General features: G+C 43.4%; 1 protein-coding gene across 2 annotated transcripts; it reads left to right on the top strand.

Annotated features, from left to right (window-relative positions):
- The first annotated feature begins 365 nt into the window (after positions 1–365).
- Positions 366–27,348, top strand: ttyh2l (tweety homolog 2, like). 2 transcript variants are annotated; one of them, XM_062409078.1, is made up of 15 exons: positions 366–789; positions 3,796–3,968; positions 8,190–8,301; positions 13,956–14,176; positions 16,671–16,766; positions 18,269–18,341; positions 21,419–21,488; positions 21,615–21,670; positions 23,075–23,167; positions 23,255–23,347; positions 24,315–24,457; positions 24,560–24,745; positions 24,831–24,909; positions 25,815–25,827; positions 26,232–27,348. In XM_062409078.1, exons 1-15 carry the CDS (start codon positions 661–663, stop codon positions 26,270–26,272), a joined length of 1,578 nt encoding a protein of 525 aa, XP_062265062.1. In that variant the 5' UTR covers positions 366–660; the 3' UTR covers positions 26,273–27,348. The 2 variants fall into 2 exon arrangements, with proteins under 2 accessions (XP_062265062.1, XP_062265061.1); XM_062409077.1 differs by lacking the exon at positions 25,815–25,827 and having other exon boundaries at positions 26,232–27,347.
- Positions 27,349–27,924: the final 576 nt, after the last annotated feature.

The following is a 27,924-nucleotide window of genomic DNA, read 5'->3' as shown; positions in this document are numbered from 1 at the left end:
CACCCGGGGCAGACACACAGGGAGCGGGCAGGTCGTTTTCGTCTTTATGTGACTCACTTTTATTACATGTCATCGAATTTGTGTGTGCGTTTCCCTCTGAGTGGAAAACATTCACACAGAGGAGTGGTGGCCACTGACATCCACGTGGAACAAAGTGCCCTCAGGAGGTTTTTACGCAGAGAAGATTCTTCTCATCCTCCTTTTTTTTGTCAGTCCAGAGGATGGAGACGGTATTGTTTACTTTGAGTTGAGTGCGCCTGCCCGCACGGCCCATCCGACCGAGATGTGGTCGTCACGCCTTCTCTGTTAAAGGAGGAAGGTTCGTTTCGTCACTCGATCCCGTGTCTCGGCTACAGACGCTTGGCCCTCACCGAGCGAAGCCGTATATTTCCCATTAGTTGCGCAACTCAGCAGTTTACGCACAACTATGGGAGCCGCAGTGAGAAGTTATAACAGTCGGCCTTGCTCCGAGGTTGTCATGGCAAGGGAACAACTTCCTCTTTAACCTTCTGTGGTAATTGAAACCTCCACAGAAGACGCGTCTTTTTTTTTTCTTTTTTTTTTATTCTTTCTTTTTCGCAAAACCTGGGAATATTCGAGTGTCAAGGTCTCAACAAAAAAAAACGGAAGATCGGTGCTGTCCGGGATTTTCAAGCAGGAATGGCCACTGCACGGCTTGATTATGTGGCTCCGTGGTGGACATACTGGCTGCACAATTTCCCTCACTTCAATTTCTTTTTCCAGTCGGTCGACAGCACATTCAAACCGGGGGAGGCGACCTATCAGCAGGTTGGTAACTGTGGTTGTGCGTAAAGGCGCATGTAGAGAATTACACCAGAAAAAAAAGAAAAGAAAAAACAACGTTCAACAACATATTTAAATCCACCTTTTAGAAACTCTTCTGGACAAACTGCTGTGTGTGACTGCAAAATAAGCTTTTATCCAAACTGTTTCTGTGAATGAAAGGCAAAGTGTTGGTGTCAGGAAGTAAGAACTCACACTGTACCGCACTTCTCACATGATGACACATGACCTGTATTAAGTAAGTTGGCTAGAATCCCAGGTGGTAAACAGCTACTGTGCGCCGGGCTTCTATTTACGTTCCATGTAAGTTTGCGTAACAATCATTTGAGAGATACAACTTTTCTTTTGTTTTTGATACGTTTAAACGTTCAGCTTTATTATTTTACCTAGCAGCATGTGACCATTCTTATCCACAGTAACAGAAATTAAATCACACTGGATGATCATCCTTGCACCATAAACAACTTATTCACTGGAGAAGATTTGGGGCTTTTTCCTCCATGACTTGAACTAAGTTGAGATGATTGCTATAGAGAAACGGCCCCAGTGGATAAAGCAAGCAAAGTGATATGGATTACCCAGAGTAAATGCAGCCATTTGAGGCCATATACATGTCAAAAATTGTTGTGTTTGATAATGGGGGCAGCGGGATGATAGTCATTATTGTATATGTGCATAAAAAAAAGTCTCTGATGGAATAGTTTTCATCTGAAACCCCAACCCCCCCCCCCCCCCCCCCCCCTGCACTGCTACCTCTGACACTTTGATATAATGCAGTTCATTTAGTTCTCTTTTGTTTTGTTTGGTTTCTGTTCCTAATGTTTGTCTTTGCCTTGGTTTAAAATCTGTTTCCGACAGAATCTTGCCACCACATCACAGCAGCTTAGTTTGGCAGCTGCAGTGATGTCATCGATATCTTACACTCCCCTTTCAATCTCACAAAGCAAGTAACGGTAAATGCTCTGTGAGCAACATTGTGGATCGATTCTGTTTTCTTTCAAGACTCAGCAACGTATCACATGAAATAGGGACTGAGATGAGTTGCTCATGTGTTTTGGGAGAATACACACGTGGCACAGGCATGTTCCCCTTGCCCCGGTGCATGTCTTCAGTGGTCATTTTCACCCTCCTCCCTGCTGAGATATAACTCGTGTTCCTAATTTGACACGCTGAAAAAAATGGAAAGTGCAGACCAGACAGACACAGACGCAATCCCTAAAGCTTGTTGTATACTGTTTAATTAAATTAGACAGGCCTCCACCCTTAAACCTCACTATTTATTCTGAGAGCTTCATGTAAACATACTTTTTTTTTTTTGGGGGGGGGGGGGGGGGGGGGTAAAAAAATCAATGACTATTGACACTGTAGCTGTTTTCTGTCTCTCTTTCGTCCTCCCTCTTCTTCTCCGCCTTGTTATGCCGATGCAGCCGTTGGAAATTGAAGTGCCCGCATGTCTAATTACAAAACAATGGAGTGGAAAATTGGAGGAAAGAGTGAATCTTGCAGTATTGTGCTTATGAGGGATCTTAACTGTGCTACAGTGACAGGGAATCAAAACAGATTTGAAAGGAAACAGAACAGACTCTCCGCACGATGTGTCTGGACATACTGTGTCAGTGTCAGTGGTGTCCTTAAAAAAAACAATGATTAGCAATCATTGGATTAAGGTTTTGGCCCACGTGCCAGTTTAAGTAGGGCCGCTCATGTGACACCACTTCTGCATTGATCTATATATGTTTTTTTAAGTTGCAATTAAAGTTATGTCAAGTTGTGGTCGGTCTTTTTATGGTTTATTTTCTTCTGCGCGTTCACTTTGAAAACAGTTTTTGAGGCCACCATTGATCTCAGAATGTGCCTCAACACACAGTTATGTATTTTTTGCTAGTTGCTACTTGCTAACCCACTTGAAGAGAAGAACTAAGAGGATAATATTGGTCAGCGCAACATAACGGAGTTGGAACAAGGCAGGGCTTTGTTAGACGACGCAAAAAGAACATAATCTATAATTCACTCACAATGTCATTGTCATCCAAATAGAATGATTAGTCACAGATGTCGTAGCGAAGGAAGAGGCGCCACTTAGTCAGAAAGAACCAGAGCCTTTGAACTAGTGGGCATTAAAACTTCAGCGCTTAATAATTTGCAAGTAAAATCAAGTCTCAAATGTGTGTGAGCTGGAACCCAGGCAATGAATGAATGGGTGGAGATCCGTCACGTGATGGTGGTGTGAAGATGAAAAGATAAAGTGACTTGTAAAAAAAACAAAAGTGGCCCACAAGTATAAGAAAGTTTGCTCAATAAAAAAACAGGATTTTAAATGGGTTGTTGTAATCCAACAATTCCGCCCCAGTATAGTCTGGAGCAAATAAATTAAATCTTGCCCATTTTCTCTGCCGTGGAAGATTATGAATATTATGTATACTTGACACCTCTGCGGAATAACACAATCATGGTTCCTTGGGGATTTTCGTTTTTATTATCTTGGAGGAATCTAAAGTTAAGAGCGTTTCATGTGCAGTAGCTCCTACAGACACTTTCAATACAGCGTCTGCTTGTATGTTCCCTGCATCAGTGTCCCTCTGTTCCCCTCGATCCTTCAGGCTTTAAATATTTTGTCCTCTCAGGAATCACAAGACCGAATGAAAGCCAATGCATCACATGACTCTCCCCTCCCACAGCCTCGGCTCCTTTCTGTTTTTCCCTCTCAGCCGCGGTTCAACTTTTCACTTGGCAGACAAATCGTGATTCTCTGTAAGCGCTCTCTGCCCCCCAAGTCCACCGCGCTCCTGTTTCTATTCCCTTTACCGTGGGCAGGAGTCAGCAGTGTTAATGCCCATCACTGGATGAGGTAGCTGCACACTCAAATTAAAAGTCTCTCCCCACACGTGACTGCTGTTTGATACTGGTGGGTTGTTTTCACTCAGGTTGGTGTACTTATTTGGTTGACCTCAGCTGTCTGTTTTGCATCTTTTCCTCTCTCTCCTCTCTCAGTCTCTGATTCTTCTGGCGTGTGTCGGCGCTGTGGGTCTGGGCCTGAGCCTCCTGATCCTGGCAGTGTACACGATCTGCATCTGCTGCTGCCGCAAGGACATAGACGAAGACACCAAAAGACCCGACAACCGCTGTGTGGCCTGGGCCGCTGTCCTCACAGGCCTCCTCATATGGTGAGTTTGAATGGTAGAATAATGCCATTGGTTTTTTTTTTTTTTTTCAGGTTGTGGTTTTACCCCTGTGTGTTTGCTTTCTGGCCGGCTGGTGTGTTTGTGAGTAAGATTATGCAACAACTACAGTACGGATAATCACAAAACCTTGGTGGAAGGATGTGGCACGGGTCAGGAAGAACCCATCCAGGATTTCCACTGATATATCAAGGAATAATGAGCGTATCTTTTATTAAATAAAACATCCGACATGTGAAGTGGACTGATATTTATGTGTGTGTGCAATTTGGGGCAGATCCAAATACAAATCCGGATTCTCGTGAATTGAAATGAGGTTTTTCATCAGGGGACTGTGTTGGGCCTGAGCAGTGGAAATACACTCCTCTGAGTCCCATGCTAGTTCTTTGAACAAATACACTCATTTACTTTATGCAAGCAATTAAAACACACGCGCAAACACACACTAGAGTAACAGCACTGATATCAACCAAGGCCTAACAGTCCCCTTAAATGCACCCACTTATCGACATCAGTGCACTAAACACGCCTGGTTCTTTTCATATAGATCAATTACTTATCTCACAATGTTGGAGAGGAAAAAGCTCCTGGAGCCTTCCCCTCATTCAGATCCGAAGCAAATTTTAATTGGTTCTTTTCTCATCCTCCACCAGGTTTTGTGGAAGCAAGCAAGTCCAGTAGTGTTTGAGTAATACTGCTAACACACACACAAACAAACAAACAAACAAACACAAAATATGCATATGGGAAAAAAACCTAACCTCCTTAGTGGGGTATTGAATTCAGACATTCAAGAAGTGTAGTTCTCTCCAGTCGTGGACACAAGGTCATGGCTACAATTCTCGGTTTATTCCAAAGGCACACAAACCTGTGAGAACTGGGTCGAAAGAGAAAAATAAATGAAAATAAATAAGTGGATACATTAAACAGAATGCATGTGTATAAGCCCCCACAGATACACAACAGCTGCCTTATTACATAATGAGGTGACGGAGAGCTCTTCTTTGTTTTCTTCAAGTTTTTGCAGAATGTGTTGCTTAATTGGGGCAGCATGAGGTTTACAGTAATTGGTTCCACCTCTCTCAGGAAGAGGAACCAGAAAAGAGAAATAACTGACTCACTGTTAGTGGGAGGCAGTTATGACCTAAGGTTGGACTCACTCTAACAAGTATGGAATTGTCAAAGAACACCAAGCAAAGTCAAATGACTCGGCTTAATCGGCTGTTTATGTTCAAATGACTCGGCTTAATCGGCTGTTTATGTCGTACAAAATCTAAGTCCATGGTTAGATTTGTGACTGGCTTCGGATCAGTTGACAGTAGTAGGCTGTAAGAAGATAAAATGGGAATGTAAACCTCCGCCACCCACACGTAATCGATTTACAATTCTTTACTTTCTAAATGATTCAACCGGTGAAGCAAATTAGTGTAGCTAACTAGCGTAGCAGGTACTCTAAGTATCTTGTACAGAGCACGCAGCAGCCAGAATGTACCTGAAACCTCTAGTGCCATGTCCCTCCGACACAATTCTACTTTTGTGTATGATTTAATACACTTTAAAAAAAATAAAAAATCCTCCTGGCACAATTGAAATGGGAACAAACGAATCTCCCAAAGCGGCTTGATTGAATTTGCGAACGCGGAGCTCCTTCAACTTGTGACATTTATCTAAGTGTTGGGTTTTAACTTTGTTAGATTTTCTGTGTCCGGACCCCGAACCACCGCCGCAGCACACAAGATCCGTTGTGATGCTAAGTGACTGGGCATGACGCTGTTACGCAGAGGACCTGTGGTTTCTGTCCTTTGCGCAAAAGTGCACATCTCCGCTCAGTAGCAGCTCCGTCAATGGATGCTAAAATAGACGTAAAGCTCAATATATAAACTACTACAAACAGCATCTGGTTCAATCACCTCTACTTGAATTAGAATGACATTGAAGAGCCAACACTGCGGCTTAAACCTAACCAGATATTCCCATATAAGTTATTTCTATTGACATGTTTTTCATGTTTAACCCTAAGTTACTTGACTGGTTTGATTAAGTTTTAGCCTTAGCAGGATCAGCTTAATTGAATTGATGCTTCCATAATGTATTTTCTAGCTAATCTCGATATGACGCTGTTATGCAATAAAACGCTTCATTGTACATATTTTGCCCTTCCTTCCTGTTTGATCATGGGATAATCATTAGCGGAAATGAGTTGATATGTACTTGAAAGATCTGGTTGTTCACCGATGAGGTTTGATCGAGAAGATTGTCGAGAAGAATTACATATCCGTTTCGCTGAAGGTTTTAAACGGGAATAAAAAGGGGGATTTTAGAGCTGCTGCACCTCCTGTGGAAGATCATTTCTGACCCCAGGAGAGCGACAGGGGTTGAACTCCGGTTAAAGATGGAAATCATATCTGATATTCCGAAAAATCCTAAGTCCCAGTGCCAGTTTTAGCCCTGGTATGATTTATTAAATTGTGTCACCGGAGCGATGGTCTGCACAGAATCGAGGCGTTTACCGTCATTATTTGTTCGCCCTGTGTGGCCGTTTGTTCGGCTCCGCTCGCAGCACGATCTGAATCCGGAGGTACAGTCATCTCAGGGTGCGCCGTGGACTTATCTATCCTTGGAGGAACAAAGACACTTAAATATCCTGAGTCCTACTGTTTAATGTGCTGGTTCCTGTTATCTCCTCCAGCTGCTGCAGCCTTTTTCAGCAGCCACAAAAAAAAAGAAAAGGCACTAATGCTTCCCTTGAGGCCGCGCTGCCCCATGATGGTGTCATTACCATTTGGTTGCTGAATCATTAGTGGGTCTTTATTGTGCCTAACGTGTCACCAGGGTTAGCCACTGGGTTAATGAAGAGCTCATTGTCCGGGCTGCTGCAGATCCACGGGAACACAAATAATATTTTTTAGTTTCCTCTTGATGATATGAATGAAATGTTTTTATGACCTCGTTCTCACATTTTGGGTTTTGAGGATTTATTGTTATTGTGTCTTCTTTTTTTCAACTCGGACCAGATTGTAGAGACATGCCACCCCCCCCGGTGTCCCTTATCATAACCCGGAAGGGGGGGGGGGACTCCTTTAATGGAAGAGACACAGGCGATGATTTTAATAATGCTCACAAGGTTACATCCGCAGGAAGCTCGGGGGCGGTCACAATACGCAGCGTACACCTCTGCACTTACGCATTCAGTGACAGGATGTGTTTGTGTCTAAAATAAAACAAGTCACCACATCCTCCCGGTGAACTTAACCAGCTTCCTTTGTTGTGTCAGGGGCTGTTTAACCTGACCATGTGTCCTAACTTGTTTCGGGGAGATTTAGGGGCTTTCGCAGCACAGATGGACGATGTTAATAGTCTTATGAATCATTGTGAGAGTAAACTAGAACTCAGGAGACACCCCCCCCACAAACACACACACACACACTTTCTGTGTTTGTGTCCCACAAACTACTATCTCGCTCTGATATTTTCCTTATCCCAAGTGTGATTGATGAGCTCCCTCCTCCGAAACGGCCCCTAGAATTTGGTTGAACCTGCCACTAACCCTTTGTGGACTGACCTCGCCGCAGTCCGGTTGGATGAAATCGTGTCGTGTTGCTCGTGTCCCTGCAGACGGCGAGCAGCAGGAGTGCACCGACTCCCGGGGGTTAGGACACTAATCCTCCACATTACAGAGGCTCAGGCGCAGTCACAAAAGGCTGCAGGGAGGTGGGGAACGGGGATTCTGTGTTTTCCACTCGGATACTTTCTCGGATGTGGAGCAGAATTCTGATGTGGATTTAAGCCAAGAGTGGGATAAGAAATTCAAAAAACTTCCAAAGCTGAAAATAGAGGTTTTATATTTTTAACTCTTAAGTCTCGACACGGAAGAAACCACAATAAGCAAAACAGATTACTTCCCTTTTTTTACTTATTCATGGTTTGGTTAATAAATTCCTATTTGCCAGTGGCATGTTTTATTCTATGAATGTAAAGTAATACATATTATAAAAACCAACATAGACCCTTTGCTGGTGTAATACACAAGCTACTCTACTCCCCTGAAGGCTCGAAGTTTCCCCCTTTGGGAAATTATGATTTATTTGTCTTAATTATCTTCTAATAACCTCAGGCAATCCCTAATCCAGAAGAAGCATTATAAAACAAACAGTGAATTCATTTTTGTGTTCATTTGATCTGAATCTCTCCTTTTGTTTCTCACAGTTCGGCTGTGGGAGTGGGTTTCTATGGTAACAGTGAGACCAACGACGGGGTGTACCAGCTGACCTACTCGCTCTACAGTGCCAACCGCACACTGGGTGGCATCAATAATCTGGTGAGAGAATCACACCGGGATCTCATCCACATCCCGACAGTTGCATCACCACAGACACCAAGGGCTCTATTTCATCCATCCATCCATCATCCGTCCGTGATCCCAAGCACATGGCACGGGTGCATTAAGGGAAGAGCCAAATCCACTTTTTTGCTGTTCCAATGGCAGAACGCATGGTTCAAGTGTTCAAATGGTTTTTATTATGTCTTCAAATTAATCTGGGACTTAATAAACCAAACGGAGTTCCAACCCCTGTTCCCTTTAAAAAGACAGGGCAGCTTGAACCCTGGTGGAATTCAGGCCAAGTTGGCAGATCGATGCTTCTCTTTGTGTCTGTGTGTCTCTGTGTGTTTTAAGAAGAGCGTACATGCATTCTACACCCACCTATGTACACAGCTCACTGTCCTTTTTGGTTTTGTGCGATCGCTTTCTGCTGCCTCAAGATAGAAATGGAGGATCAGTTTCAAATTGTACAACAGAGTTTTTTTGTCATAAAGTAGCTGCAATTTAACAGTTGAATCGCTGCAAGTTCACCGAGCGGTAAATGTGTCAGAGCTGTTGGAGAAATGAACACTTGTTTTGTTCTGAATAACCAGTTGTCTCATACGTCTCATAGTGTTATTTGTTCAATTACCAACACACTTTATTAGTCACGATGGCACAAGGCATTGTGTTTTCCTGGCTTACCATCTCAGTCTGCTTGGTAACAGTGGCTTACAGCTGGTAGACACCGGGGCTTCTCCTTCTATTAATGGGATGTGCATCTGTCTGAGAGAATGGCACCCCAATGCAGGGGGTCTCTATCCGCTTTTAGTCACAGTGAAGGAATCGAGGTGGCGGCTGCCTCGGGATTTGTTAGTAGGGATTTTTTTTCTTTTTTTGCTACGACTCCTGACCTGCATTCAGGGAAGTTATTTGGAAGGCTTAAGGGTGGAGGGGGTGGATTGGATAGAGAAAGGCGAGCAAGGGAGTCAGAACAAGGCCCTGCAAGAAGCGATAATCACAATGAGGAAGAAGAGGATTAACTCCCATCTGCAGTACAGTAATGGATGTTAAGCCTCTCCTCTTTCCATCTCCCTCAGCCTTGGTATCTGAACTGTTTGTGTGTCTGTGTGTGTGTGTATATGTGTGCATATCAGTATCACACATCCACTTAAAGGCCTAATATGCACGCACATCACATTAATGTATGGACACAAACAGATTTGTGTGCAGCCTCTCAGTGACACAACATATTCAGATATAGTTCATTTAGATGACACAGTTATTTTTGTGATACAGGGAGAAGGGTTTTTTGAGTCAGGATTAATAAAAGCAACTTTAAAACATACACACTCAGTAACCAATTTATTAGGCACACCTAGCAAAATGACAACTTAATGAAGGTTATAATGTTGGAGAGTTTTTTAGTTTTTTCATTTGTGTTTTTATTCACATCTATTGTAAGGTTGGAAGCTGTATCCAGACTTTACCTCCAGTGATGTGGGGCATGAAATATAACAAATTCTGTCTGTTTCCAGTGACAATACAGTTTGACATTACCTTGCATTCCTGAACCATGGCCTGATAGTCTTTTAATGAAACCACATTTTAATTCACCACAGCCAGATTTGTATTTGTGTCCGCACACCTTTTTTTTTCATCAAGATCCATGAACTATTCTTATTAATGTTTAAATGGATCTGCCCCCTGATCCTGATATGTAGCTAAATTAACAATTTTCTAGTTTCCCCTGCATCTTTCCACCAGGCTCCGTGGAATGTTGCTATTTGTTTGTCCGTAAACCTTCGATCCAACAAACAACCAAAAACTGAAGATCATGAACTCACAATCATATGAATTACTTCAGGGCTGTTGTATTATATTATATTTTAGTTTCATCTTTGTGTGCACGTAACCTGGTAGTAAAGCTGCAGGGTTTTTAAAAATCCACAGGAAGTAAACCAGAACTAGATTTGATGATTTCACATCCTGGCGACTGACTCTCTCTGTGGTTCCTTGGTATTGATTGGATACTGTAGCATGATGGAGTGCATGAGAAACGTAGATGTTCCCTGGGGGAGACGAAGGCTTTCTCACTCACAAACTCCTGACTTGATGTAATGTACTCCACTTACAGATTTGATGAGTCGGCCGGTTGTCCATCCCGTGAAGCTGAAGCTGCTTCTGTGTGTGTTCTGTCTCGAGACTGAAAATAATCTCTCCCCTGATTTGAACTGTTTTACCGAATCCTTTCTTTCCGCTTTGTGCGTGTTTCTATTATCCTTTACCTTGAGGCCTTACAGATATTTCACACGTTGGTCGGATATCAGATCGGTCGAGTAGAGCAAATAGAAACAAGAGCGACCGAATCTCTGTTTCACGACACTCCTGTGAGGTTTGTGAAAGGTGTTTGACAGGACTGATGGCTTTCTGAGGCTCTTCACGCCACAATCTATCCAGCCTCACACACTGTAAGGGATCCTCGATTGTTCGCAGGCGCTCTTTATTTTAGCCTCATTTCCAGTGTTCGGCTCATATCATCGAGAGCTCTTCAGTGCTGCCGGGAAATAATGGATGAGAAAACACGGCAATCACGGCACATCCACTCCCATCTATAACCCTGGTTTACACTTAGATATATAGCTCTTCCTCTTTGGAAGCGATAGCCGCCTTGTGATTCTCGAAACGGAACGATAGCGCCACTTCCTGCGGCGTCCATCATTTCCCCTGAACGTCACTCGTCAGCAGCCTCTTTTACCCTGCCTGTCTTTAAAGCACTCCGATCACATATTGTTTTATCGTCACGGTCGATGCAATAAATCTCAGACGTATAAAATCACTGAAGGCATCAGGAGGAACAGTTAAGTTGCACGCCTGCAAAGTTTGCGCGCTGCGGGCCAATCAGTCTCATTTTAACAGGCGTGTCCAATATGGAGATGCCTCCTTGTGACCCGCTTTCAGGGAAAGTGAGTTTTTAATCCATTTTAAAGGGAGACGGGACGGTTCAGATTAGGGAAATGCAGATCACCCAGAGCAGCCGAGCTGATGGATCCCATTTCTCACACTCGGGCAGACATGGCTCGCAGATAAGATTCAGGGTGTTGTGGCAGGAACTGTGAGAGATGATGAACCTAGAGGTGGGGAGAGAGTGCAGTTTACTGGCAATCACCCCCCCCCCACCCCCCTTGGGAGTGCTGAGGTGGAGGATGGGCCTGAATCTTTGCCTCGATCTTCACGTGGATACTCTCTCTCTTAGAAACCATCAGAAGCATCCAACCCAGTAGAATCAAGAGGCTCGTAAACGTTGTGGTGTTCGAGAAGACTAAGATAATTTTGTTATCTCTGGGGCGAGTTTTTACGTAGTAGCGCGCGGACGGCCGGTCGAACCCAGAATGCTGGTTAAAGAAGTGCAGGGTGTGACTGAGAGAGGATGAGAGATAGAGACGCTGGGACTGCTGGAAAGTCCTGCAGATTAGAACACAGAAAACAACAGCTGGTCAGAATTAGTGGAGCCTCCTACTCAGTGTAATCTTAAATGGCCTACGCTGCTCCAGTGAAGTCATTTTGATGTGGGTGGGCATGTGTCATCTGCCGAGGTGTAACACTACAGGCAGATGCATTGTTTTAGAGTTTTTTTCATGCAAAAGTCAATTTTGAGATATTTGCATCCGCCGTCTCTTCTGGAGCCATTTTCTAAGACAATGAGACTTAGAAACTTCAGTAGCACTCGTCTGTATTCCCTTACAGAAGGTTTTCACAGAGGGAGATGCCTCAAATACTTTTTATCATTCATAGCCTGTTTTCTTTTCTTTTCTTGTCATTGCATTTTATGTCGAAAAACACGGTGAAGAATTGATTATTTTGCTTTATGGCTGTTGACAGTATTGTTTGATGTATGGAGCAATAAAAAGAGATGTCAGAAATCCCCTCTAATAAGTTTAGTTCACAAAGTTTATATGGCAGCAAAAATAAATTAGATGACTCATTTGCATAGTTTTATAACATGTTAAAAAAAACAATTCGATTTTTGTCCGGTAAAGGTAATGTTACATCTGGTTAGCTTAGCTAAAACATAAGGGGAAGCAGCTAGCCTCAGTCTCAAGCTCACCAACACTTTATATCTCATTTGTTTTCTCTATAAAACCGAAATGTTAAAAGAGCAATTTGCTGTTTTTACTGGGGGGTTATAACGTATGTGCAGTTGTTAGGCAGAGCCGAGGTTCCAATTAAAAGTCAGGAACGAAAACCTCTTCAGTAAAACGGTTAGTTGTTTCTTCATGTTGTTGTCTGTTTGTACTCATTAAACAAATGAATTATTGTAGCTGGTTTATTAGGGAACCTTGAGGTGCTGGAGGGTTTTGTGACAGTCGGAAGGCGCCAGACTAGTTTCCTCATGCTTCCTGTTTTTGCGCTAAGCTAAAAGATGCTAACTTTCTACCTGACGTTTTAATGTTGACGGCAGGGTTACAGTTTGTTTAAAAAGGGGATTGGGCCTTTGACCCTCTGAAAATGGACCTCGTCCGACGACTGGCGGCCGAAAATTGTTGTGATGCATTGATCTCAAATAAAACTCTGACAGTTGAAACATTGATCATTGTTGGATGGCAAACTACGGCCCGTGCCCATTCAAATTCAACTTGTGATAATGTCATTACACTTGGTTATGTAAGTGCAGTGTAAAACGTGGTAACAACAATAAGATGCACCAGGGGACTTCCCCAAAAAGGTCAGCGGTGTTGTCTTGTTCAAATCCATCTAGAATAAAAAAACACAGTAGTTGAAGTTTCCATTCTTTTTGCAGCAGAAAGACGAGGCCTCTGTCTTTCACCTCATTACATGATCCCGATGAAGCCATCACATTTCCTCGCAGGCGGTGAAATAGTGAATGAGTGAGAGGAGCCGAGAAAAGAGGGCATCTCTTAAAAACTCACATCGTTCAAACAACATATGGATTCTTTGCGGTTTCAATACTTTCATCCTTTACTGCGGTTTATTGACTTGCACGACATTTTAGCTAAGCTTGTGCAGACTATTGTGATATGAAACATTTAAAAAATGCTTGAAGCAATAACATCACTGTCCCAAAAAGGCCAATTTCGTTGCACAGTTCAAATGATGTATTTCTTTTAATTATTTATTATAGTACGTCAAGTCAAATTTTGCTACGGTGTTGAGAAACTCTTTCCCCCCCGTCAGCACTGAGCTACAACGTACCTATTTCTAGCTCGGCTGATACTGAGAAGTTTCAGGCGTTTACTGCATCACATTGTTTTTGTCGAACCTGAAAAGGAAAATGTATTTACTCTGCTCCACCATGCCTCCTCCAACTCTGTTCTCACTATCAAACACCCCTGTGATAACCGGTCTCCCTGGTGTCGTTATCAGTATTCCACTCTTACATTGTTTATCTGAATAAAACACACGGTTGAAGAGAAAAGTTAATCTTCTCTCGAGGGACTGCTCCTTTTGGTTCTTTGACCTCTCTCCCATACTTTCAATCTTCTCTTTATGAATATCCGTTTTTTTATGAATTTATTTATACTCCTGTTTCCCTCTGACCTTGTTTTCATTTCGACTCCTCTCCCACTTCCTCCTCACTTGGTCTGTTACCGTTTACATATCCTGTTTTCTTCCTTTTAATCTCCTACCTGTGTTTATTTCATTTCCTTCAGGTAGCGGGTTCTATGGGCAATGTGGAAACCGGGCTCAAACAGCACCTGGCGCGGCTGGACGAGATCTTCTCCACGAGGTCCGACTACCTCCAGGCGCTGCGCTTCATGCAGCTGATGGTAAACAACGTGGTCCGCGAGCTGACCGCTCTGCCAGACATCAGCAAAGTCAACGTGGACTTGGCGGCTGTTGCTGACCAGACCGCCTTCGTCGAGTACTACAGGTAGGTGGAGCCACTGCACCTCCCCTGTGGCGTTTGACATTATTTTTATTTCATGTTTGTGAAGCTGGAGTAAACATGCTGTTGAAGATCCGGACCAGACAAAGAGCAGATGGGATTTTAGTGATATCCCCTCAGGAACGCAGACCGGAAAAGCCATTGTTCCTGATTGCCAGATAAAGGAAAGCTGAAATCAGACTTTTACTTTCAGTTTTATTACTTGGAGTTTATAGTGTAATCAGACATGACACTGACGTGATCACAGGCTTTATTATAGTTTTATGTTTGTCCCCCTTGTTTATATGTGTTTGGTATGTTTAATGTCCTTGTTTAGGCTGACATTTGGATACTGGGTCGTAAAAGCATGATTCACTGATGGGTTATGGATAAAGCAACAACAGCTCCTTCCACGGCGACATTGATTTAATGTGCTCTTTGTTTGATTCATGCTGTCTTGTTTTTATTATGCCTCTGTGCTGGCGACAAACAGGTTTTCCGATTGTCCGTCTGTACGTCCGTCTGTCTGTCCCATTCCCGTGAACACGATTTCTCAAGGATGCCCTGACATAATTTCCTCAAATTTGGTACAAACATTCACTTGTACTCGAGGATTGAGTCAGTTGATTTTAGAGGCCAAAGGTCAAAAGTCAATGTCACGCTTGCCTCAAAAAGCACCTTTTCCCCCATGTCTCTGGAACGCCATCATGGAATCCTTCACATTTGGCTCAAACATTCGCTTTAACTCAAAGATGAACCGTTTGGATTTTGGTGCCTGGAAATCAAAAGGTCAAGGTCACTGTGACCTCATGTTACTGTGTTTCAGTTGTCTAAGGCTAAAGTTGCGGTGTCTACACAATCTACATGAGCCATATTTGAATATGATATCCAAACAATTAGCAAGTAGCTGCACAGTGTTGATTTGCCATTTCAACTAACCACTCACATTATTACTCATATTCAACTGGAGGCGCAATCTATGCCTTTGCCCTCCTGCAGAACTGGGCTCTTCTTAAGTTGAGCTTAATGCCCACTGTGCGTTTTGAGCTCCTATTCTTGTTATTTATGTAAAGTATGGCAGTGCGACTAATGAGCAAAAACAATCTTACTGGCAAACCCCTGCATATATTGATTGCAGTTTTCACTTTGAAATCAATCCCCTGTGTCTATGATGTATTTTTAGTTTTTTTCAAAATTATTAAATATGAAGAGGCCAGAAAATGAAATTTGATACACCTATAAATATAATAAACCAATAAAGTAGTCCGAATGAGTATCCAGCAGGGCTTCAGGAGGCAAATGCAAATTTTGGAATCATCAAAAGCTGTTGCTGCTTCTAATCGTGAGGGTAATTTTAGAGCTTCTGTAGACTGTTTTATTCTTGAGGGCATAAAACTTAAAGTTTAATTGTGCAATTTTGCCACAAGGTAGCACATTTGCAACCTGACGGTGACTGTGCTTTAATACCAAATTTGAGGAGAATAGAAATTAGGACAGATTAGAAGACTATAATCTCACTATTTTTGTCATAAATTGAATACACACATATTCCCACGTGACTCTGAAGGGGCCGCTCTTTTTATCCAAACACAAGATCTCACTGTATTTTGGCCGACAGTCGCCATATTGTGTATTCTGACCCCCGTCTCCCGGGTCTTGATTGGGTTTCACGCAGCTATGAGCGACGTCTGGCGGGGCCTTATTGATGAACAGCTAATTTTACAGCCAACCCAGGGTAATTCGAACAAGGGGCTCAGATTTCCAATATTGTATCCTCTCTTCCTGATTCTGTTTCTGAATTCATCCCTCTCCCTGAGCTCTGGGCAACATGTCTGCAGACCTGTTTATGCAAATCAGGCAAAGTGTGTTTCTCCAACCATGCGCCGTCTTCCATGAGGGGAGGAATGGCCAGCCTGTATTTTATTTTCTATCAGGCTACCTTCTCCTCAATGCATGAGTGCATCGTATTCTCCAGTGACCTTGGTGTAAATATTTACTACAATATTACAGATACACCACAGTGAGTCAGTGTCAACAAGCAGCATCTTTTTAGACTTTGCTTGTTTGCGCGATGTCCTGAAGCTCAATGTTTTAGTAATTTCTATTAAATTGACATTTCTACCGGTACTTGTTGTAGAGGATGAGTCATAAGCATATGTGTGTGTATGGTTGTCAAGAACACACACATGCACACGCACACACACTTCAAGTCCAGGCCATTCCTGTGAAGGACATTTTCTAAGCTTGAAAAATTCATGTCTATGGATTTGTGGTGTTGAATTATTAAGGCAACAGGCTGGAAATTACCTGAAACAGATGGGCTCTAACTAGGAGACAAGAATGCTGATATACAGCACACAGATCTCACACATTCAGTCGCGAACATATGTCGGGCCAGCACTTCCTGGGGCCTTGCACTTGTGCTTAAAGTATGCTGTCCTCAAGCAGACGTGATTAATCAGGGTTGTTATGCCGGTGCTCTCGTTTTCCTGTTTCATAGATGGCTGACCTACCTGCTGCTGCTGATCCTGGACCTGGTCATCTGCCTGGCCTTGTGCTTGGGGATGGCCAAGCAATCTCGATGGCTGCTTATCACGTATGTATTTGCCTCTCAGCTCGTTTCAGAGTCAGCTCCTGTCCTCACCGGCCTCGGCTGGGATCACAGACTGCGAGCAGACAGGGCGGCAGTCAGCCTCTCTGGCACCGTATACATCAGGTCACTCCATTTTCAATGATAGCATTGCATCTTCAAATAACACTGACAATGACACTGGCAGTTTTTTTCCCCCTCCTCCCCAGTGACTTGTCTTGTGTTTCATCCACATCCAATTCAAGATAATCTTGTAGCATCAGGCTTAGAATTACCAAAACAACTGATCACTGCTAAATTTATTTCGAGAGAGAAACACTTGAGTTTCAAGAGAAACTGAGTTTAGGTTCAAAAGCTCTAAAATATTCAGAAACAATTGGATAGGGTTTTATTTGATTTAGTGAATTACAGCATGTAATTTAAACCAACACTCATATCTGACTAAATCCTCAGTTCGGGCTTCCTGTCCCATCGCCCAAGCTAGTGCAGCCGACGTGTCAGTGTTAGCAGATGATGCTCAGGATCTCTTTTCCCATCCTGCTCTGATGGGCCTCACTAATGCCTATTGATCGCCCGGGCAGGATGGGACTGCTCCCTTAACTAATTATTAAGTGCTCTCAGGCTTCTTTATTGGTGCTTTCAAGAGGGTCCGAGGAGTCGGTCGAGAAGCAGAGCAGCAGCAGCCTTTTTACATCCGTCTGGGGACCACTCTTTCCCTCTGTACTCGGTTTCTCTCCCTCTCGCTCACAGCGTTGTTCTCGTATAGCTTCGGCCAGTGGTCCCTTGTGTTTAATATTGGGAAGAATATTATTTTTTCCATGAACAACATGCACAGTGTTTAGACCTCACTGAACCCGTCCCTCAGTTCCGACAGACAGGGGGCAGACAAGAGGTCGACAAAGCAGAGCTCCTGGCAGCTTTTGATTGACAGGGACTCTGGGATTGACAGCTAATGCGTCCGTGACTGACGAGTGCTCGGCCAATTAAATTGTTGCTGGTGCAATCAAGCGGGGCAGCGATGACAAAAGACGAAACACCGAAAGTCAACTTACAGTCGTATTATCCTCGGAGACCCGAGACCTTTGTTGCACATTACATGTCATTTTTTGCACCAATTCTCTGCCTCGAATCCCAAACTATTTCAACATGGAATGGGATCTTTTTTTTTTCACGAGCTGAGGACTAACAAGTGAATTCGCCAAGAAGTCATGAGTTAATTTCTCTTCACATCACCTCATAATAAATTGAATTTCAGCAGTGTCGTCTGTTCCTGCGATGCACCAGCAGCGGCCTCTGTCCTCGGGCAGGAGGAGAGCGATTCCCAAGTCCCAAAAAACTGAAAAGAATAAATCAAATTAACTGGGTGAAAAAGGGCTGAAGATCACAAAGACAAACTGATTTATCTGTTTCTCTCCCCCGTGTGTCCTTGTCTTTGTCTGTATCTCCTTGTCACTCTCTCTCTCTCTCTTTCTCCCTCTCTTTCTTCCCGGTTTGCTGTCATGCTCCAGCGTCATGGCTTTTGTAATGCTGTCTCTGATCCTGAGCTGGGCCTCACTGGGAGCAGGCACTGTTACAGCTGTGGTAAGAAAACAAGAAAAGAATGTTTCTTCAAAATCTTCTCATGCTTGCTTCTGATTATGAATGTTTGATGTGTCCATTGGATGTGAAGAAATGGGATCTGTGTCTCAAATGATCCAGCGATCTTCACTCAGGGTTTTTGGTTATCGCTTATGTTAACTTCAGAGACTCAGATCAACCAATCAGATCCCTTGTCAATCTCGGCATGAGTTGGAATAGTTTACAACAAAGTGACAAACAATAAAATGTGATATATGTATATTTATAAATCAGTTTTGCTGTTTCATGCTTTCCATGGGTCAGCTATGGTTTGGAAGCACATCCTCTGACAAACAAAGAGCGGGTTTATCAAACTGTAGAGCCATATAATGACAATTATTGCTGCGTTTTTGCACAAAGACTCTTTTATCCTCCACAGGATTCCTGACAGCACTGATGTTTTCACACAGTTTTCCCATCATCTGCGGCTCAGAATAAATGAGAAGACTCCGTTGAATAACAATTCACACACTTGAATAGTTCCCTCAACAATTAATGCATTTGTGTCAGATAGAACTTATCAGACAGAAACTTCTCTTCTCTCCTGAAACCATTTATTTTAACTCTTTTACATGCATTAGTTTTGTCATCAAAGAATACATACTTTACACTAAATGCTTTATAGTGGCCACACTTATTTCGCTAATTTCTAGTGTTTCTGCAGCTCTGGTGTCACCCTTTCATCTCACATCGTATCACCTCCTCGCCTTTCAAGTAAACAGCTGGATAGATAAACCCAGAGTTATCAGAGTCGGCTGATACCGGCTTCTTGGTGCAGGTTATACGACTGGTGCTGGGAGCTGTGCGACCAGATAACCCAGTGAGAGCCTGACCTAAGATGAAGTGGCTTTGTGATACAGGCCTAAGAACCCACAGCCGTCTTCTCTCTTTCTTTCTTCCATGGGTTTAGCTTCCCACCTCATGCAATTACTCCCGAGGGTATTACTGTCAATATGTCCGTGGACATCCCTCTTGCTTAAAAGGTGTTTGTTTAGTTTACAGCAGGCGCCTCTCTATGATCGGTCATGCAGTAAAGCTGATTACAAGTCTCCAGCCTTTTGGGTTAATCAACCCTCGGCCTCGACATTGCAACCTAAGCTGTGCCTGGCATTAATTACGAGCCCCGGCTTCTTCGGAATCTCTTCTTTTTTCCCGTTGTCCTTAGCTTTATTTCTCTTTCAGTCCTCCTCCTCTCTGTGAGCCATGTGTTCAGCACATCTGGGCTAAGTGTGTTTGAGCTGGTATTAGGGACACTGTCGGGGGTACAGAGGGTAACCACTTGCTTCACAGCCTCCCCCTCATCCCGTCTCCCCCTCCTCAATCTTCTCGCCTCCCGCGGAGCGACCTGGCATCTGTGGATTATCCCAGTGGATTTGACATCTGGACGGCCATTTTAAGTGACAGAGTGAAGGCAGAATGGGGGGGCGAGACAGATGTTGTGAACCAAGAAATTAACCACGCGGGTTTCAAGTGTTGACATATGTTGTGCGTCTTGATGACCTTCTCCTCAGCTTTACTGCAGAGCCAGATTACCAATATCTTGGACAGCGTTTGTGGCTAATCCCAGCTCATTCAAGTACAACATGACCCCGCCTTACAGCGTCTAACCCCTCACCACCTTAAAGTCCGTCTCTGTCGCCGATCTCTGTGACCTTTACGTCACAGTTGAGCCGAGGCAGATTTTTTCAATAAGTCTCCCTGCCCAGTTATTCACAGGTAGGCTGATGCTCATCAAAGAGGTGGATTATCAAAGAGCACCGACCTCAGTAATATCATTTAAATGTGACACAATATGCATAAACAAGCACTTGTTGCACTTGTACATCATTACTCAACAACCACACGGCGCATCTTAAGAGGAGCGCAGTTGATGGCGGTGTCCTAGAAAATGCTCATAAATTTATACATATTTGATGAGCTGCAGCATAAATAAAATGTCCCTGGTAGTGTAATGAGGTAGAGATGAAGGGTGACATCTACCAGCGGTGCTGACATGCTGCTGTACAAAACAAATGCGTTCACGGTCCAGGTCAGAGGCGTGTTGATAATCTGAGAGTAAGTTTGGAGAAGTTTAAATAGGGACGACATGGGGGTTGGATTAGCCTATTCTCTCCTGTGCTCGCTTTATAGTCACAGTCCCGTGTTTGTTTTGTCGCATCCGTCGTTTCTTTATTGATCATTTGTTTGTTAGAAAGATCTCGGCTCACCGAAAAGTCTGCCGAGCCGAGCTGTACAATTGCGGGGCTGTCAGAAGATACCTTTTGATTGGGGCTGACTTGAAAAAAAACGTAGGACATGAATACATCAGAAAATAACTGGCTTGAGGCTTCGGTGTGTGATTCCACAACACAGCAGACTTCTTGATCCCTTTGTACTTGCATCAATGTTTTCCCCCTCCAGTTATGAATAATGCACGTGCATGAGAAATTTCATTTTTTTCTTTTTTTTTGACAATTGCCACTGCATGTTCTGGGAAAACAAACAACTGTGTGATCCTGACCCCTAATTGTTTATGCAGGCACATTAGCAGCACTCCATGGGCAATCGAAAGAGCATGAACACATTTAGGGGAGTCCATTCGCACTCAGCAACAGCACCACGTGTTCTATACATCTATACGGGATCGATAAAACCTACATACCACACATTTCTCTGCATGCATCTTTATGTCTTTTACCGTCTGCATGTATATGAGAGGAGTGTGTGATGAGATTGTGAGTGTGTGATGAGATTGTGAGTGTGTGATGAGATTGTGCACGCTCCAGTCCGTCCAGGCATCTGTGTGCATGCTTTTATTTCCAGACGCTCACCCCCTCCACGAGTCTGAGGGTGATAAAAATGTTGTAAAGCAAATAGTTTGTGTTGCCGGGCATTTGTCAATAACTGCCCAGTGTAAAATCTGTTTTACACGTTGCAGCACAAGAAATTGGATCTAGTTCACGGCTTGAATAAATATTGCACTTCTGTTTTTGGCCTGGCATACTTTGCAAAGATTACAGTGTTGTTGTTGTTGTCCCCCCCACCCCCCCACCCACCCACAGGGCACCAGTGACTTCTGTGTGTCTCCAGACAAGTTTATCGTTAACCAGACCACGGACGCCCTCAGTGCAGGTGATTTATGTCTTCTAAGCAGACTTTACAAATACGTTGGTGAGTGTGTTGGTGAATGTTAAGAGTCATTGCTGATCCCCCTCGCTGTCTCCCCCCCCCCCCCCCCCTCTCTCTCTCTCCATCTAGATGTCGTGCACTATTATCTGTTCTGCAGTCCGAATCTACCAAACCCCTTCCAACAGGTATCGACGGAATATCCAAAGTATAAATCTGTCTGTTTATTTACTGAGACCCCTGCTCTGGATAACACAGTGCTGTTTTAATTTCTGTTTTTTTACTTGTCAGGCAGCTTGATCATTTGGGCCTTAAAAGGCTTTTGTGAAAAATGAGCCCCCAAACAGTAATTACTTAAAGTGATAAACTTTGATCACAGAATTTTCCTTCATTTTTGTGTGCGTGGATCTCCAAAGATGTTACCATATCTTTTAGCCTGCGCATAATCTCTGCCTCAGGTTGCTTCGACTAGAAACACTTTTTAGTCATTTATTCAATTTACTCCATGTCAGGCATAAAGTCGGCTACTGTACAACAACTCAGCTCGTGGTTTTTATTAACTTCTAAATTCAAATAGAATCTTCCTATCACCTCTTTGACTTTTCAATCATGCATTTACACATTTCACAAATTACAAAGAGGTTAATTAACGGCGTATTCAAAATTGGCTTTGAATAGTGCTTTGCTGTGTGAGGAGACCTGGAATTACGTAGAGCTCCATCTCTAACACTATTTAATTTCAAGGCCAGCTGATTTATGCTTATTGTGTAACCTTGTTTAACAAGCACAAAACCTCCGTGTTTGTTTCTTTAGAATTGGAGGAATAGTTTGCATTTCCTAGCAATGTGGTGCTGGAGCTGTAATGGGGGCATCAATTAAGGTCTTACGGTACACGGCCAGGTGCTTCGGATGATAACGTGCCGCGTGCGGCGAACAAATTCATCAACGTGACAATAAAATCGGCTTTTGAGAAGATTTAATCCAACGCGCTCATATGAACTGGAGGGTGAACTGGACGCCCGCTTTCAGTTAGAAGAATGTTTCCCACCACACACAGTTGCACGGCATCACTTCAAGATGAGTTATAATGTGACTCCGCCATTTCTCATTTAATACATTTTAAACTATAATGGCAGTTTTTTTTACATGAGATGTGCTGAAAATGGGCTAAAGCCACGATCAATAATCATTAATACCCACATGCTTTGTTATCGTCGCAGTATCCATTTAGGGATTAAAATAATGCCTGTTAAGTAGGTAAGGATAATCTTTTTCCCTGATGGCCTACTTGATATAAATATTGCTCTTTTGTCTGGGATTCATATTGGGTGGGTGGGTTGGGGAGGGGGGGGGGAGGGGGGAACGTTTTGTGATGAAAGATAATCTGGGCCTATCTGTCTGGAAATAAATGTGTCCCCTCTGTTGAGCGCATTATAAAGCCTTCCTTAACACCAAATTACTTGTTGACATGCTGTTCTCAAACAATGCTCTCCTCGATATGATCCTGTCATTGTCTGTGGTGGATGGCCTGTGTTTCTTTTTGCTGGTGGGTGATTGTGTTTTTTCCTTTCTCTGTTTCTCTTTCCCCTCAGTCTCTGACAGTCTGCCATCGTTCTCTGACCACCATGCAAATCCAGATCCAGGGATTGCTGCTGTTCTCCGTGCCCGTCTTCCCCACCGCGGAGGTAAGTGGCTGCCCTGACAGACGATTACGCCCAGACAGCAAGGAGGCGTGTGTCATTCTTTCCCCCTTTCCATGCCTTGTTATACAGAGAGACCTGTTGGGGATCCAGCGACTCTTGAACTCCACCGAGTTCAGTCTGCAGAAGCTGACAGCCTTGCTCGACTGCCGCGGGCTGCATAAGGTAAGGTCAGAGTCCACCCAGGATGCTTTTTAACAGGGCCGCCTTGTAGCGCAGCTCAAAAGCCACTTGACTGCTTCTCCACCTTATCGGTATACGTTCTCCGCGGAGACTGACGTGTTTATATTACACCATTGCAATTGTCAAAAGGCTCTGTATCTATCTACAAGACAGGATCCATCCACTATCCACCAGCCCACCCCCCCTGTTTTTCCGACTTTAAAGTCAAGCTACTTTTCATCTGGTGGGGGGAATAAGACATCTCGGTGCTGAAATGAATCTTTCAGATGTCGGCTCCTAAATCAACAGAGCTTTCCTGTGAGTTGTGCTGGTCCGTGCTGCATGTGGGTGTGAGAAAACGTCAGGGTCATTTACATAAATACAAATGGAATAATTCTAAGCGATAATTGCACATGGCACAGTGAAGCCCGATTTCAGAGCGTGTTATTCATTAGTCAGATGTAACAAGGACAACAAACAAAGAATGCGTGTGTAGCGTGCATGTCATCAGAGTGACATGCGCCCCTCAGCGTGGAAAGATATATATATGTACAAAGTTTACAAACGTGTCAGCTAACGTTGTTTACAGACCGGATATGGACTCAATGTTCACCTTGTAAACAATTTGTTTTAAGCGGCCGTATTCCAGAATCCAAACCTCTGTCTCCCTCTGATCACAAGTGTCCCGTCTGGTCTTTTAAAATTAATATGAGCGGCATCTGTTCAGCACAAGCGCAAATCAGATTCAGAGAGATCCAGGGTTTAGTAAGGCTCCACTAAATTTATGAAAGTCAATTAAATATCCCGGAAAGGTGGCGTCCCCGTGTAAACCTCCAGTCGCTTCAACTTCAGTTTAAATATTTAATCTCTGTGGGTTTAGAGGAATCGATACAAATAAAGGGAGAAGATTTTTGGGAAAGGTAATATTATCCCAGGACACTGTATATATAAAATGTGTTTGTCTGTCTAGGACTATGTGGATGCCCTAATGGGCGTGTGCTATGATGGGGTGGAAGGGCTCCTCTACCTCTCCTTGTTTTCTCTGCTGGCTGCCTGCGCACTCTCTGCCATGCTGTGCGCGTCTCTCCGAATGTGGACGCTAATGGGCAACAGGTCAGCACCGAGCGACCCCCTCATCCCATTACACGCCGCCCGCAGTGCGCTCCAGCAAAGTGTTAACGCGTGCACTCTCTTGTTTCCGTCGTCGTCACCCAGGGACAAAGAGTACGATGACATAGACGAGGAGGACCCCTTCAACCCTCAGGCGCGGAGGATGTCCTACAACCCCAGAAGATCCAACATCCACAGCTTCTGCAGCTACACCAGCAGCCACGGCAGCCAGGCCAGCCTCCAACCGCCTCCGCAGGCTGCCGCTAACGCCGTGCCACCCCCTGAATACATGTGAGCTTAGAAGAAACAATGGTGGTGTCTTTTGCAATCGCAGTATTTCACCTCTCACCCTCCGCATTCTCGTCTCTTGTCACAGGAATCAGTCCATGCTGTTTGGAGGGAGCCCCCGATATGAGAACGTGCCACTGATAGGGAGAGGATCCCCGCCTCCCTCGGTGCGTTGGCCCTACGGGGCTCTTGTGTCCCTAGTGTGATGGCACCACTGACCTGAGCACTGCTGCAACACTAACCCTACACATGCACTGAGCAGCACCAGGAACACTACACTGCATTTCCAATGGACACAACCTCACACTGGCATTTAAGTGAGGGAGGTTACAGTGATGGAAGACTGCTCTCTGCTGGCCATCGTCAGAAGTGTATCTGCCATATCAGTATGCAGACAGTGTTGCAACCAAGCTCCAAGTGTATGCTCATATCCCTATGGCCTTGGTTTGTTTTACTAGTTCTTTCTAATGGTTAAAGCTAATGCATACATTTACGTATGTTTAAAGTGACCATGATTTAGGGTTGAAAAGAGAGCGCACTGCTGCTTGTTCATCCTCACATCAAGCTTTTATTTCATTTTTTTATCTTCATCTAAAAGTGTGTGGTGCGTCTCCAGAACTGAAGCTAAATAATAGATAACACTGGTGAAAATCCACCTTCTGAAGATTCTTACGGGTCAAGGTTTTTGTTTGCGTGGCTGACTCGCTGGTTGATCTCCACTGACAGCACCCCAACGATTGGAAACATCTTTTGAGAGGGAGGGAGAGAGGTAGAATGTGGACCATTGTTTAGAATAAAAAAAAAACAGGCACAGATGTTTTGTTTTTCAATTTTTTTTGTAACAGATGCTGGAAACTTTGGAGAAAGATATTTGCAGTGAATTAACAATACAACATTGTATGGAGCTACAGAGATAGATACGTATAGTCCTATGTTTGTTTGTTGTTGTTTCTTTGTGAATTTGCTTTACAGCACATTTTACTTCTGGATTTATTTTGGCAGTGTCTCAATACTTTTATTATTAACCAGTGTTTTTTTACCAACTGTTTTACATTTTCATCCTTTGACTCAGACCTTTATAAACCGTAAGTTTCTTTTTGTCTAACTTCTTCCTAACTTGTTTTGGTTTCATTTCCATTTCACTTCTTGAAACACTCCGTGGGCTTGTATCTGTTATCTTGCTCGCTGTGCAGACTGTTTAACCTATAACCCAACCCCCTCTTCATTGCGCCAAACAGTACGTCAGCTGTGTGACCTTTGACCTTTTACACTTTTTAATCAACAGACTGTTGTGTGTCATTGTGACGTATTCCATGACCCCCCCCACCCCCACCTTATCCCCTGACTCCTCATCAAAGACCAATTCATGATCAAAAGCAACACTCCCAAAGCTTACATTATTGTAATATTAACATTCCATTTGATGATATCTTATGATGCCTTCAAAGGCAAAAGTGCTAAATTGTGTTTTTACATTTTTTTCTTGCAGTACTCTCCCAGTATGAGGACCACCTATCTATCTATGACTGACGCCCAGATCAGACACTTTGGGACAGACTTCCAGGTGTAAGCTGCTGCCCCCTGAATCCCTTTTTCAGAGAAGCACTGATTGAGACTCTGAGTTCTAATCCGCGGCGGCTGTCTTCATGGAATAATCCTGTTTACGGGACCGAAAACCCTGGCGTCCCAGTCCGAGACATGAAAGCAGGACATGTGTGCCAATGAGCAGTGCACACCAGTGCAGTGCTGTGAAAGCCCTGCATGCAGTTTTGAGTGAAGGGGCCCTGGAGAGCCTCATCTTACAACTGTTATTGCTTTCAAGATGTGTGGATATTTGTTGCTCAAATGTAAGCAAAGTAAGAGCCTTTTAAACTGAAAGGAGCAAAGACTGTTTTTTGTGTGTGTGCTTTTTCCTATACTTTGGTGGCCTGCGTGAATATGATCAATATGGTCTGGATTTTGATTTGAGGTGAGATGACTGATAAATGACAAGTTCACAGTCCGCCCATCAATGTATTTGATTTCTGAAAGGTCCATTTTGTTTTGTGGTAATTGAATTCCTTCATATGTCAGGCCTTGTGTAAGATGTCAATGAAAACCATATCAAGTATTGAAGTCGTGATGTAAACAGACCTGGTTATTTTTTCTCCTTTTCCAGCCACAAATTTTGGATCATTTGTTTCACTGGATTGCGATGTACGTCCTGCTCATCACGGATGAATCAAATAATCCGAGATGTTTGCTGTTTTTCTACATTTGAAGACTGCACTGCAGCTGCATGTGGGAATATTTCCTTGGACTAAATAAACACAGCAGAATGGGATTTACTTAAAATCCAGGCCTCTATAACTGTGATGTGAAACAATGCACAAAAAGGACAAAACTGTGAGCACTATAATGTGCTGTGTTGTAATTATACCCAATTTTGATACGCTCAACAGCACAAAAACAACCAGTGCCACCAGTAACTGGAAGAACATTAATTAACGATGTTGGAGAGCTCTGATGTATGCTGTTTTGTGTGTTGGATGACATATCAAACAAAAGTAATGTTTGAACATAAAATGCTGTATGCAGACGTGTGTGTTGTTGTGTTGTTCATCGTTAGCTCCCTTATCATTCACTTACTTTGACTGTTTATTCCTTTGTTTGTCTGGTCATGATACACCTGTGAATCGATTTTTCTTAAGATCGGTCAATGTGAACGCGATTCGGGAGGCTCCGGGGGGGGGGGGGGGGGACCGTTGTGCCATTTTGCGACGCCCATTGAAAATTCTTCCAGAATACATACATTATGACCACTTTCTAATTTTCTTCAAATTTTGGTAAGTATTTGAGCATGCTAAAGCCGGTCGTACCTCAAAACCTTCTGGAGCTGTTTGCTGATATTGGCACAGAAGCACATTGTGTGAATAGTTTGATCTTATTATTATTATGAAACATACTATGCAGAGGCTATGCATAAAAAAGCATCCATTTGTTTGAAAAGTATACATTTGAAATTAAGTTGTGCACAGACAATTGACGATTAGTTATGTACGAGGTAGGTCTTTTAACTGTGTACCCATCATCCAAATTGTATTGTGTAGGACTTTGAAGGAAGTTTTCTCCTGTTAGTACAAAACGTTTGTGTCGCTTGTACTGTATGTAGTGTAATTCATTTTAATTTTCAACCTGTCACA

This window comes from Platichthys flesus, chromosome 16, assembly GCF_949316205.1.
Source record: "Platichthys flesus chromosome 16, fPlaFle2.1, whole genome shotgun sequence".
NCBI lineage: Eukaryota > Metazoa > Chordata > Actinopteri > Pleuronectiformes > Pleuronectidae > Platichthys > Platichthys flesus.
This window is presented reverse-complemented; position numbering and strand designations above follow the sequence as displayed.

Bases quoted from the DNA above. Each gene is read 5' to 3' on its own strand.
- ttyh2l (XM_062409077.1), top strand. From the start codon at position 661: ATGGCCACTGCACGGCTTGATTATGTGGCTCCGTGGTGGACATACTGG. The intron at 18,342-21,418 runs GTAAGAAAACAA...ACCCACCCACAG, and splicing joins CAGGCACTGTTACAGCTGTG to GGCACCAGTGACTTCTGTGT. The intron at 21,671-23,074 runs GTATCGACGGAA...CTTTCCCCTCAG, and splicing joins TACCAAACCCCTTCCAACAG to TCTCTGACAGTCTGCCATCG.